Source organism: Leptodactylus fuscus, chromosome 7 (assembly GCF_031893055.1).
Source record: "Leptodactylus fuscus isolate aLepFus1 chromosome 7, aLepFus1.hap2, whole genome shotgun sequence".
NCBI classification, from domain to species: domain Eukaryota; kingdom Metazoa; phylum Chordata; class Amphibia; order Anura; family Leptodactylidae; genus Leptodactylus; species Leptodactylus fuscus.
Genome location: NC_134271.1, coordinates 30,378,947 through 30,392,821, shown reverse-complemented (window position 1 = coordinate 30,392,821; position 13,875 = coordinate 30,378,947). Strand labels below are relative to the sequence as shown.

Genomic DNA, 13,875 nt, shown 5'->3' with positions numbered 1-13,875 from the left:
AACAAAAAGAAGTTGCGTTTCACAAATGTACTCTAACCTACGCCAGAAAGCTGGCATGAGATATAGGGGTACAGGAGTGTGCCCCAGTTATTAATAGTCTGAAGCCTCTTAATAATTCAGACGCAGCCAGCCAGGGAATCGATTAAGACTGCAATACAAGACACTAATCTTAATAGATTCTCCTGATATGTATATGATAATGTCACTTTGTAGACAGTGTTGAATCTAGATAACACTACAAGATAAGGAAGTTGTTTCATAGTTTATTGCACACTGGCAATAAACTGGTTAATAAAAACGTAAAAGCAGAGCTGGGGTTTATTTCTACATACTATAGCCTAGCAAACCATCCTTTCACACTGTCTACAGTATATAGTATACAGTAAGCACTGGGAGAGCACATAGCGCTTTTATTAAACGGATGCCATCCAGTGGATCCATGTTAATAGACACGGTATAGGTTTACGTCCACTCTTTTGGCCCCCTGGCAGTATCATGAGGGTCTGTTTTAAGATCTGCACTGGGGCCAGTGAGGTCACTGACTATTGGCTAGCCTTCCATAAATCACAGCTGTGTTTTATGCTATTACCTAATACAAAGCTGATAATGGGATTGTGGATTAGAATGCTGAAATTCTAGAATATCCATAGAATTATGTACATGGGTCTTATCAGTAAATTTGCACATCATACGACATACGTGTACATATGTGTGGCCCGTCTTCATCAATAATACATTTGCAGATCTGGCCCTACCATTACTGTTCCCTCTCTGATTCTCCTCCTCCTTTCCACTGTCCTCTGTCCACCCAGCCTAGCTTTGTGCGAGCATATTCAATCATTCAGCCACTTCTCCCCATCCTCCTCCTTCCTCCAGTCTCTCCTCCCCCCATTTCTTTGTTGCAGGGTGTGAGTGTCTGGTGTAGCTGCAGTGAAGGATCTTGTCTCAGCATCCAGTATCCCTCCATCACTGAAACAGACAGGTAGGTGCCAGTTACAGCATCCTTTTATATTAGGATAGGGAGGAGATGTCATTGTGTGTATGTATCCGTCAGGCCTGCTGTTGTACCTGGCTCCTTCTATATTAGGAGTCTTCCCCCATTGCCCCACCTTCTAGACATCCACTGTGATATTGTATGGATCTATAGACTCTATTTCACAAAACCATTACATCGCTCTATAATAATAAATATTGTATAGATATAATATTACTATTCTTACTGTATACATTGTATCATTTCTAGGCTTGCAACAAATAGGCATAAAATGGAAACATTCTCCTTCACCATCTTCTGCTACTGTATAGCACTAACAGTGAGCAGAACATATAGCTGCAGACTAGCTTCTATAGCAGACAGCGGCCTACACTATAGGCACGACGTATAGCATCCATAGGAGTATCCCTGTGACATATAAAAGGTTATTTAACAATCAGTTTTCTGATCATTACTCATCAAAATTGGGATTGGTTCACAACAGTAGTCTTTCCTTTGGAGAAGGTTTTCCTTCTTCCTCTCCAGGGATCCGATTTCATTTTACACCACTAAGATAGATGCAGAAATTCACACATTGTCAGATCTGACCGGATGAGACAGAAATTGGTATTTTATTCAGTTAAACAAACATTGCCAGGCAAATATGGCTGCATGTGCAGAAGAAGCAACTAAGAAAAGAACACAGTGATAAGCGGGCGCCAGTCCTTGTATGACAAGTCCTTGTATTCCTTTTGATCCCTATTTATCTATTTGTATCCAAGTATCCAAGTCCCCACGTCTGAAAAGCTCAATGCCGTACACAATCTGATAGGCGCTCTTACCCTGAGCATTTTGGTATTTAGTTTATCTAAATCTGTTCAGCTATTTCAAAGATATAAGCCCTTTTTGGTTTCTTCGGGGGTGGGGTCTTTGATGTATGTCAGGCAGTGTTATGCCCCTTTCACTCTTGCGCTCGAGGTCCAGTTTGTACATTCTGCCGGGTTTCCGTACCGGAGAAACTGGACAGGCAATGGAAACCCGGCGGTCAGTTTTAAAACTCATTCACTTGAATGGGTTTGCAAAGGTGACTGCCCATATGCATCTTCTGCCTGTCCGCGGGGAAACCGTTTTTTTTTTTTAGCCAGACACAAAGTCCTGCATGTCCGACTAAAAAAAAAGCGGTTTCTCCGCGGAGAGGCAGAAGACGCACATGGGCAGTTACCTTTGCAAACCCATTCAAGTGAATGAGTTTTAAAACTGACCGCCGGGTTTCCATTGCCTGTCCTGTTTCACCGGGGCAGAAGTCAGAAATCCAGTGAATATACAAACTGGACACCGGGCGCAGGTGTGAACTGCCCTTTACTGCTCACTTGACTAGTAGACTAATTTTCAACAACACTATAAGGACTTATATCTTTGGAATGGCTGAACAGATTTGAATAAATAAAACACCAAAATGCTGAGAGTGACTGCACTGATCAGATGATGTATGTCACTGGGATGTTATCAGTCTGTGATCTGTAGGGGTCCGACGCCTGAGCCCAGCACAGATCATCTGTTCTAGCAGCCTCCTGTGGTGGGAAGTTGCTAGTGGTTGGTCTTGCTAGTAGATTTCCATTCTGACGATTTCCATTAAAAAACGGTTACTAGATAGAAAATGAGTAAAATGGCAGGATCAGCCTTTCCATACGATATGTGAATACCTACAGTCCATAGCCATTGGCCATGACAGCAGGGCGTCAGCCACGTACCACGTGCTATGTCTTGCACATGTGATGATCTTCATGACCAACTATGTCATGGCTCGTTAAGTTCCAAAAAAATAGAACTAAAAACTAATGAGGAGGAGTTCAATTTTTTAGGATCCCATATACCGGATTTGCTGTAAATATCTGATGGGTGCACATTCCACTTTTGGAACCCTAACCCTCCCTCATACCACCTGATGGCCTTGCCATACTTGAGTAAATATTGTGGTACACGCATAGTAAAGAAAAAGTGTTTTGCATTTTCTGTAAGGCCTAGTTCACACAGGGTTCCACGTGAACACATTCTGTTGCGGCTTTCCACTCTGGATCAGGCCCAAATGAATGGGCCTAGTCCGAAGCCAGGCGGCGCGAGCTGAATCAGCCGCGGAATCCGCCTGAAGAAAGGGCAGCTTGCTAGTGTGTACATAGATCTTTACTATGAGGGGGCAGATTTTGAGGTGGATTCGGCATCAAAATCCGCCCCCTCTTGCCCAAAGCCCTAAAGAGAACTAGACATATACACAGTCACCTTTGTTCATCTTCCGACTCATGCGGCGGTGATTGGCTTCAGGAAATGAACGTGAAAGGTCATCCCGCAAAGTTTAGCCAACGGCAATGTTAGTTCATCAGCTTGGAAGCGTATTATTCGTTGGGTAATAGCACTAAAAACAGAACAAGGCAAGATCAAGGAGATTTTTTTTTACCATCAAAATATTTTTGACTTGAATTGCTTTTAAAGTGATAAATAAAAGTTAAAATTGTAAATGGGATAAGCGGCAGATCAGAAACCAACTTGCAAAACGGTAAGATATTCCTTCTGTTAATATCCTAGACTTGTTTCCTTACTCTGATGCTTTAACCCAGTTATAAGAAAGTGGTGCGGTCAAGGCCCCATCATACCAGTCACCCCCTAGAATTCTGCAAACATTTCGCTGAAAGATAGATTGCCTTTTTTTAACATGAGCTACAAATCATAGACCTCCTGAATAGGTTCATTTTGCTGGGAGATTATCTATGTGGAGATGAAATATCCCGGCGCTGAGCATGTGTCTGCTGTGCTAATGGATGCCGACATCTTCCTGACTTAAGTGCATCGCACTCCCATTTATTTGTCCAGGAGCCATGGTGGAATAATATCGTTGGTAAGGAACTCCATGTGCAGATATATACAATGCATCTGTTATAACCAAATATACTGTATGTAGTGAACTGGCACTAGATCTTCAAAAACATAAACTCAGAGAGAGTAAGAGAGTAACCAACTCTCTCCCCCATACAAAAAACAGTCATTGATCTCCACATCACACTATAAATTAGAAGCAGGGGACCTCCAAATAAATATGGGCAAACCCCTAGACAATAAAGCAGCAAAGAGGAATACAATGTCAGAAAAAGTTCCTTCCAATCCCCAATAAGAAGTGATGGAGGAGACACTAAGTCTATCCACATACATTAGTACACTCACTAGTCCCGGCACCCACCATTAGGGCATTGGGAAATGCCGGTTCCACTGCTGATTATTTAAGCTTGAATAGGTACAGGGACGTAACTACCGGGTAGCGGCTGCCACAGGACCCGGGACATTAGGGGCCCAGAGACAGCCGCTACCGCTGCGTTTTTTTTCTTTATAGGCCATTACCGACTGGAGTTACTCCTGCTGTTAACGGGCCCTATTTACACTAGCCGGTAACGGGCCCCACAAACACTATCATTACTCTCGGGGGTCTTTTCAGACCCCCAAGTATAATGATTGGAAGCCCAGGAGAGGTAAGGGAACATAAAAAATAGTGTTATTTACCTCTCCGGGCAGGCTTCGGGCCTAGTTGTGTGATGTCCATGACGTCACATGACCGGGACCTGCATTCCAGGTCATGTGACAGTCCTGGACGTCATTGTAGATGGCCGACACCACCGAGGAGTGAAGTGGAGCTGGAGATAAGTGACAGTGTTTTTTATGTTGGTTCTCCCCCCGCTAATTATTATACTCTGGGGCCTGAAAAGACTCCAGAGTATAATAATTGTTCAAGGCTGTTCACAAAGAGGCAAAATACTGTGTATAGGGGCCACTATGGTGCGTAATATTAAGTGCAGGGGCCACTATGGGGCATAATAGTATATGCAGGGGCTACTATGGGGTATAATAGCGCACGCAGGAATGTGGTGGGTTGGGGGAGCATGTCAAAAGTTCGCCAAGGGGCCCGACCATTCCTAGTTCTGCCACTGAGTAAAGGGGATTGGAAGGAACACACTATTACTATTTCAGTCCTCTTTGAGCTATTGTATGTGCCATTATTGCTGCAGGTCTGACTTTGCACTGTCTTGAGACCTACACCAATTCCTCACCTTATTCTGAGTTTCTTATGTCCACAGGCTTATAGGTCCATATTTACTAAAGTGGATGCGTCTCGAAAGTGGCCACAAATGCACTTCAATGCAGCATATTTTTGGTGCACTGTGGCGGGGTCCACCAGATTTACTATAACTCATGCCAGAAAACAAGCAAGGGTTATACAATTCTGGCTAGTTGCGCATCTTGCCAGTCTTAATGAATTCCCCCATTGCCTTAATTTACCTTGTGGAAATTCAGCAGCATGTTCACTAGAATCCCATCCACTTTGCCGTGACTGTTTACACCACACGCGGCTCAGGAATTATATTGGCTTTTACCAAATTTTGAAAAATCCAGGAATCCAAAAAAGATGTTCAACCACAGCTCCATTCAAATGGAACACGGACCCTCATTGTTGTTATCGGACATATTTGTGTTATAACCCCTTTACATTTTTAATAGTGAAATATTTTTTATCCAATTCAGATAACCATGAAAGGAGATACCCCTGTGAACAGCACACTAAGTGTTGGACAGGCCAGGAAGCTTGTTGAGCAGCTCAAGATTGAAGCCTCTATGTGTCGCATTAAAGTAAGTAATGGACAGAACTCACAAGGGTACAGTCACCTCCCGCTACTGATAACACAGAATACATCAAGCTCTTCCCCTAATACACAGGATAAGGAATAAGGCCCCACGCACATTACCTAGTGTGTCGTCCAAGGAAGGGGGAAATCTGTTTTGCAGAGGAATGTATTCCAATGGCATTCAAATGACATAAGATACATTAACATCTGTAAAGAGTTCCGATCCATTCTGTTCCAATGACAGAGCAAAATAGGACTGCTCTATAATCATCAGAATGGAACGGAGCATTGGATGGCCACTCTGGAGAGCCTTGGCCTGCACACTATCGTCTGCTTTAGGTCTAGGTGTCAAGATTGCTAGTCATCCAACCGCTGGGAGACCAAACGAGAATGGGGGCTCAAAAGTTTCCCTGAAACCTCCCTGTGAATAAAGCATCACTGCACGTGTATGCCCGTTCACTTCCATGACACTGACAGAGATTGTGGTCCGGCAGCCTCATGGAAGTGAATGGAGAACCAGCTACACAAGAGCACTGGCAATTCATTCACAGGGAGAATGCAGTGGGACTTTCGGGACCCTGTTCTTCGGATAGCTGGAGACGTTCCAGCAGTTGGACCCCAGCATCATGGCACTTATTCCCTATCCTGTGGCTAGGGGGATCAGTGTCTGTAACAACACAACCTCTTTAAGAGGGGCATGCACATTCGCCACTCCATTGGGGTGAGGGGACAAAGGACCTCACGCTTGTGATTGGTGGAGGAACAGCCATCAGCCCCCAACAATCAGACACTTATTTCCCTATCCACCGGATATTGGATAAGTGTTAATGGAATAACCACTTTAGGCCACGATCTAAATATAGTGTTGTGGAAAGACACGGTGGAAACGCATCAGCGCTTTTCACAGAAAGTCTTCATAGTTTTCCTCTGCAGACTTTCTGGTTTAATTAATTATACCTATAGGAAAGCCGCCAGTATTTCCATAGGTGTAATAGAAATGCTGTGATTTACAAAACCACTGATTTGTTTGTGTTTTGGTTTTTTTTTTAGAAATCACAGCATGTCAATTATATCTAAGCGAATCCAACGGTATTGGAAATCGCAGCATTTCTTCAAGAAGAGATTTGTTAGATTCCAATCCACTTTGCAGGGACTGTAAAACACCACGTGGGGTCCCGGCCTTAAAAGAGGACGTTTCATGGTTTGAGACACATGCAGTTTTATATACTACTGGAAAGCCGACAGTGCGCTGAATTCAGCATATTGTCGGCTTTCCCGATCTGTACCCCGGGTAAAGCGCTATCGGTCCTGGTACCGTAGCTCTTTACAGTCAGAAGGGCGTTCCTGACAGTGTGTCACGAACGTCCTTCTTCCCCGTTCACACTGTTCAGCGCGATAGGCGCTGCTGTGAAGACGGATGTTCCTGCCACACTGTCAGGAACGCCCTTCTGACGGTGAAGAGCTATGGTACCGGCACCGCTAGAGCTGAATTCAGCGCACTGTCGGCTTTCCAGCAGTATATAAAACTGCATGTGCCCCAAACCATGAAAGGTCCTCTTAAAACCTAAAACATCTAACCTTCTCTTTCTGTACAGGTCTCAAAGGCAGCATCAGACCTGATGGCATTCTGTGATGCTCACGCGTGCGAGGATCCACTCATTACACCGGTGCCCACATCTGAAAACCCATTCAGGGAGAAGAAATTCTTCTGTGCCCTTCTCTGATCCATCCTGCAAATGAAGCAAACCCCTACTACACTGTCTCTGGCAATCCCAGCCAGTCCACTCCTTGTCATCTTTTAAAGTCACGGCCCTCCACCTTACATCTTCACCATCTGAGTGGTTTTAATGTTGACCCTCTTCTTCCTCAGCATGAAGAATTACTGTATCCCGATCTACAGGGGACTTGAGAAACTTTTTCTTTCATGTGACGGGAGATGGGGGGTGGCACAAGCAGTATTTATTTGTAAATGATACCAACAGTAATTAATAAATATTAGTAAGAGAAACACGTCTACATTGGTTTGTCACCGACAGGCAAGAAAACAGACACAGCAGTAGGTAAATGGGTCCAACACTAGACTGAATATCAGCCATGTAATCAGATCTTCATGTCACACAGTTCAAGAGAATTCACGTAGCAGCCGCAAGGTTTCAGGGGTACTTCTACTGTACTTTTAAGGAATTCTGGGAGGGGGAAGAAAAAAAAATAAAAAAAGTTATCCTTCTGTTATATTTACTGACCAGACTTATATAAGTCACACTAGGTAACAAAGAAACCTATAGAAAAACTCCACTAGGCACCACCCAGACACAGCAAGGCCCCAAAATGAGGAGGCTATTCACAACACCCGGCAAATGAAGAAGTGGCTACACATGCCTTCATACAACTCTGAAACATTTAGGTCAGTGGTTCTTAACCTTGTTTGAGGTACCGAACCCACCAGCTTCATATGCACATTCACCGAACCCTTCTTTAGTGATAAAACAAATATGATTTTTATCCAAATTCAAGACATAGGTATATATTTATTTATTTACTGGTACACAAAATGAACCATGCATATGGCCTAGGTTTCGATCGAACCCCGGTTAAGAACCACTGATTTAGGTTATCTAGGCTGCAAACAGTATTTAGACCAAAATAAACACACACACACACACACACACACACACACACACACACACACACCTCCAGCTGATTTTGAGAAAAAAAAAAAAATGAAGCGTCATGACCTGATCTTACAGCGGTTCTGCCTTGTAAACCCATTGAAATGAAACTAGCTTTTTTCTGCCTCCCATTCCATTTCAACGGGGTTTGCAAGATGGAAGTCACTGGTACCATAGAATAGGGGGGGGGGGGGCCTTAAGGTTCCAGGAGGAGAATAGAAGATGCGCACGGGGTGTTCAAGAGGAGGTTCTGTCTGGGACCCTATTCTGTTTCCAGTGGGAAGAAGATAGAAGATGTGCACAGGTTGTGTGCAAGAGGAGGTCCCACCAGCCCCATTACTGCTATGGAAGTGCAATATAACTACACTGCTCAAAAAAATAAAGGGAACACTCAAATAACACCTCCTAGATCTGAATGAATGAAATATTCTCATTGAATACTTTGTTCTGTACAAGGTTGAATGTGATGACAACAAAATCACACAAAAATGGAGGCCTTGACTTGGACAGGTTTTAAGGACATTACATCAAAGTTGGATCAGCCTATAGTGTGTTTTTACACTTTAATTTTTGGAGTGACTCCAAATCCAGGCCTCCATTGGTTAATAAATTTGATTTCCATTGATAATTTTTGTGTGATTTTGTTGTCATCACATTCAACTTTGTACAGAACAAAGTATTCAATGAGAATATTTCATTTATTCAGATCTAGGAGGTGTTATTTAATTGTTCCCTTTATTTTTTTGAGCAGCAGAATACTGAATGGTATGTGGGGGAGGGGGTGCCATTAGCTCACTATTATAATAATAGAGCCCCCACCCCAGGTTACTTTCGATAACACACAATAAAGGCAAAGTGACGTACCAGCATCTTCTCCAGCTCGTCTATGTCTTCCTTATCCATTAGTATCCTGCAAATTAAAGACAAATTGCATAAAAGTGGGTCAGTTCCTGCAGAATTCACTAGACAGGGGCGTATTAGGAGTTAGCTCCTTTAATGCATCCAAACGACATGTATTACATGGCAGCCATTTTATTGATTTTGTATAAAGGGAAGACACACGGGCCTCAGGGTTTAAAGGATTGTCCCTAAGATGGTGACTTGTAGGCACACAATGAAAGATCACAACTACCGATAGTGAATGGTGTGATCTCTCTGCATCTACATGCACATTTGGTGTTTCTTAGGCTGGTCTTACACGGCCGTAATGCAAGGCTGCAGACACATTATATTCAGTGCGGCCTCTTAGGGTGCATGCACACTGAGTAACGCCGGGCGTGTATGAGAGCCGTACAAACCGGCATTACAGCAGACTGCCGAACACTTCCCATTCACTTCAATGGGAGCGCTCGTAACAGCGGCGTTTACGAGCGCTCCCATTGAAGTGAATGGGAAGTGTTCGGCAGCCCTGCTGTAACGCCGGCATGTACGGCTCTCATACACGCCCGGCATTACGTAGTGTGCATGCACCCTTACACCACCGGATATTGTATCCGTGGTGTGCCGGACCGCAACCGAGGTCTGCAATTTATACAGCAGGTCTGCAAAGGCAACTTGCGGACCGTAAAATCATTATGGCCGTGTAAGACCAGCCTTCGTCACTTGGACAGAAGTCTCTGTAGTCCTAAAATCATCGGACCCCTTAGTCGGTATTGTAAAGGGACAGGAGAAGACAGAATGCTACATCCTCTCCATAGTGACCTGTATATAAATAATATACCCCTCAGCCAATGGTTCCCATCACTGGATACTCTCTCCCTAACACTGCATTCATCTTAGGTTCCCCATTCCACCCCAAACCAGCAGCACCCATCTCAGGCTCACCCCCACAATCACCAAATGCACTAGAATCAGGGGTCCCCCACCCAACAGCCCCCATCTCAAGGTCCCATTCTCTCCCTAGCCAACCAATGGCACTGTCTCAACGTCCTCTACTCTAATCAATGGCACCCATCTCAGCGTCTCCCTCAAACCAATGGTGCCCATCACAGCAGCAGCACCATCACCCACCCCATTAATGTCCCTCATATCATCCACATTATAGTTCCAGAGAGAAATTTTACTAACCCACCTATGCCAGTTATATGGTGTAAATGTGACAACCTTTCTTGTGCCAAAGCTGTACCCCATTGTCCCTTCTGCACTCCAAAAAGTGGTCAGAGACGCCTCAGCCCTACAGATTTACTATAGCCCACTCCAGAAAGCCGGCATGAGTTGTACTCGAAATCTACACCCGTCCTTGACATAGATTTCAATTCTGGCTCATGGGAGGGGGCCTGAATGATTAAAAACCCACAGCCTCTTACCACTAGTGCCAGCACCAGAATGGAATAAAAGGGTGCTCTGAATTTTTGTTTTTTTACCCCTCTCTCCCTGGACACTCCAGATCACCAGGCTATTTATGACAGGTGCCCAGTCCAGGCAGGACCTCAATGGTCACCTCTTCACAAATGGCATTTCATATACAGCGGGACCCCTCAGCAGCCCTTATAAAGGGGTTGTCCCCTAGATAACCCCTAAAAACACACAAACAAAACACCCCTTTAAAAATGCCAGTCTTAGCAAATCCCCCACCGCCAGTGCAGTCACAGCGCCCCCTTTAGGGCCAGGCAGGTCCAGTCACTGTGACATTGGTGGCTCGGAAAGACGCAGCAGGCAGTGGCGCTAATGTGCACAGGAGACAGCTATATACAATATCCATCTGCAGGTATAGGTCACAGCAATGTCTACCCTGTGGCATCAGCTACATCACTATAACCCGGTGACAGTCAGGCTAGTTGTGCTATAACCCCGCACAGCACCTTCTCATATACAGCGCGCACTCACCGCTCCAGGTTCTCGTTCACATGTTGCAGATTTGCAGATATCGCCCGCGTCACCGCAGTTAGCTTTCTCAGCGCCTCACACAACACCCGCGCCTCTCCCCCCTGAGCCCGGGTGGCATTGACCAGAAGCCCCGAACTCCGGCGCCCTGAACCCGCCCTCTGTGCCCGGTCCATGCCAGTGCCAGCTGTAATACGCGCCCTGCCACTCATTGGACGGAACGAGCCACGTGATCTTAGTGACACGCCCACTGAATCACATGACTATGAGTGACTGAAGCTTTGTAGTGTCAATGCCGCCCATTGAGATGAATGTGAAGGGAGATTAGAGGCGGGGTTTTTTTTGGAACGTATTTTGAGTGGGAAAACGTCTCAAAATCTGCTCTGTGTGATAAACACATATTTATGTAGGATTAGATACACGCCTCTTCACACAGTACCACACAGGGGAGGATTAGATACATGCATCTGCACACAGTACCACAAGCCAGAGAATTAGATACGCGTCTCAGCACACAGTACCACACGGGGGAAGATTAGATACGCACCTCTTCACACAATACCACACAGGGGAGGATTAGATACGCACATCTGCACACAGTTCAACAAGCCGGAGGATTAGATACGCATATCTTCACATAGTACCACCGTCAGAGGATTAGATACGCGCATCTACACACAGTATCACACGGGGAAGGATTAGATATGCGCATCTGCACACAGTACCACACGCCAGAGGATTAGAAACGCACGTCTGTACACTGTACCACATGCAGTAGTATTACATACGTGCGTCTACACACAGTTCCACACTCCAGAAGATTAGATACGTGCGTCTACACACAGTACCATACGCCGGGGGATTGGATACATGCATCTGCACACAATACCACATGCCAGAGGATTGGATACGCGCATCTGCACGCAGTTCCACAAACCAGAGGATTAGATAAGCACGTCTGCACATAGTAGCACATGCCATAGGATTAGATACACGCGTCTGCTTACAGTTTCACACACCAGAGGATTAGATACGTGCATCTTCACACAGTTGTACACGCCATAGAATTAGATACATGTGTCTGCACACAGTACCACATGCTGTAGAATTAGATACGCGCTTCTACACACAATTCCACACGCCATAGAATTGGATACACGCCTCTTCACACAATACCACACAGGGGAGGGTTAGATACGTGCATCTGAATATAGTACCACACTTTGGAGAATTAGATACATGCCTCTGCACACAGTACCACATGCCAGAGAATTAAATACGCCTCTCAGCACACAGTACCACACGGGGAGGATTAGATACGTGTATCTGCACACAGTACCACACGGGGGAGGATTAGATACGCGCATCTGCACACAGTTCTACACGCCAGAGGATTAGATACATGCGTCTTCACACAGTACCACACGCCAGAGGATTAGATATGCGTTTTTGAACACAGTACCACATGCCGTAAGATTAGATACGCACATCTGCACACAGTTTCACTTGCCAGAGGATTAGATATGCACCTCCTCACACAATACCACACGGGGGAGGATTAGATACGCGCATCTGCACACAGTACCACATGCCGGAGGATTAGATATGTGCATCTGCACACAGTACCACACCAACAAGGATTAGATACTTGCGACTAAACACAGTACTACACGGGGAAGGATTAGATACAGCTTTACTCCAGGTATCCATAACAACTGATCACAGGTTTTTCACTGATATCCAAAATGAGATACACATAATCACATGATGCTTATGGACATACACACAAACCACATACAAAATACACCAGTGCAAAATTGGACAATTCTTATGGGGCCACTACACAAACATAAGATGTAATATACCCGTGCGAAGCTGGGTCCTCCTGCTAGTAGATATATATATATATATATATATATATATATATATATATATATATATATATATATACACTCACCGGCCACTTTATCAGGTACACCTGTCCAACTGCTCGTTAACACTTAATTTCTAATCAGCCAATCACATGGCGGCAACTCAGTGCATTTAGGCATGTAGACATGGTCAAGACAATCTCCTGCAGTTCAAACCGAGCATCAGTATGGGGAAGAAAGGTGATTTGAGTGCCTTTGAACGTGGCATGGTTGTTGGTGCCAGAAGGGCTGGTCTGAGTATTTCAGAAACTGCTGATCTACTGGGATTTTCACGCACAACCATCTCTAGGGTTTACAGAGAATGGTCCGAAAAAGAAAAAACATCCAGTGAGCGGCAGTTCTGTGGGCGGAAATGCGTTGTTGATGCCAGAGGTCAGAGGAGAATGGCCAGACTGGTTCGAGCTGATAGAAAGGCAACAGTGACTCAAATAGCCACCCGTTACAACCAAGGTAGCCAGAAGAGCATCTCTGAACGCACAGTACATCGAACTTTGAGGCAGATGGGCTACAGCAGCAGAAGACCACACCGGGTGCCACTCCTTTCAGCTAAGAACAGGAAACTGAGGCTACAATTTGCACAAGCTCATCGAAATTGGACAATTGAAGATTGGAAAAACGTTGCCTGGTCTGATGAGTCTCGATTTCTGCTGCGACATTCGGATGGTAGGGTCAGAATTTGGCGTCAACAACATGAAAGCATGGATCCATCCTGCCTTGTATCAACGGTTCAGGCTGGTGGTGGTGGTGTCATGGTGTGGGGAATATTTTCTTGGCACTCTTTGGGCCCCTTGGTACCAATTGAGCATCGTTGCAAC

At 45.0% G+C, this 13,875-nt stretch overlaps 1 protein-coding gene and 1 long non-coding RNA gene across 2 annotated transcripts; one reads left to right on the top strand and one right to left on the bottom strand.

Annotated features, from left to right (window-relative positions):
- The first annotated feature begins 790 nt into the window (after positions 1 to 790).
- On the top strand, positions 791 to 7,626 carry GNG3 (G protein subunit gamma 3). Its single transcript, XM_075281529.1, has 3 exons — positions 791 to 982; positions 5,537 to 5,641; positions 7,233 to 7,626. The coding sequence occupies exons 2-3, from the start codon at positions 5,543 to 5,545 to the stop codon at positions 7,359 to 7,361; spliced, it is 228 nt and encodes a 75-aa protein (XP_075137630.1). The 5' UTR covers positions 791 to 982; positions 5,537 to 5,542; the 3' UTR covers positions 7,362 to 7,626.
- A 62-nt stretch (positions 7,627 to 7,688) lies between these two features.
- Positions 7,689 to 11,289, bottom strand: LOC142213244 (uncharacterized). Its single transcript, XR_012717230.1, has 3 exons — positions 11,133 to 11,289; positions 9,171 to 9,216; positions 7,689 to 7,823 (listed from the first exon to the last, which is right to left on the bottom strand). It is a non-coding gene; the product is annotated as an uncharacterized LOC142213244 (long non-coding RNA).
- Positions 11,290 to 13,875: the final 2,586 nt, after the last annotated feature.

Excerpts from the sequence above, each read along its gene's own strand:
- GNG3 (XM_075281529.1), top strand. The coding sequence starts at position 5,543 with ATGAAAGGAGATACCCCTGTGAACAGCACACTAAGTGTTGGACAGGCC. Across the intron at positions 5,642-7,232 it reads CCTCTATGTGTCGCATTAAA|GTCTCAAAGGCAGCATCAGA; the intron begins GTAAGTAATGGA and ends CTTTCTGTACAG.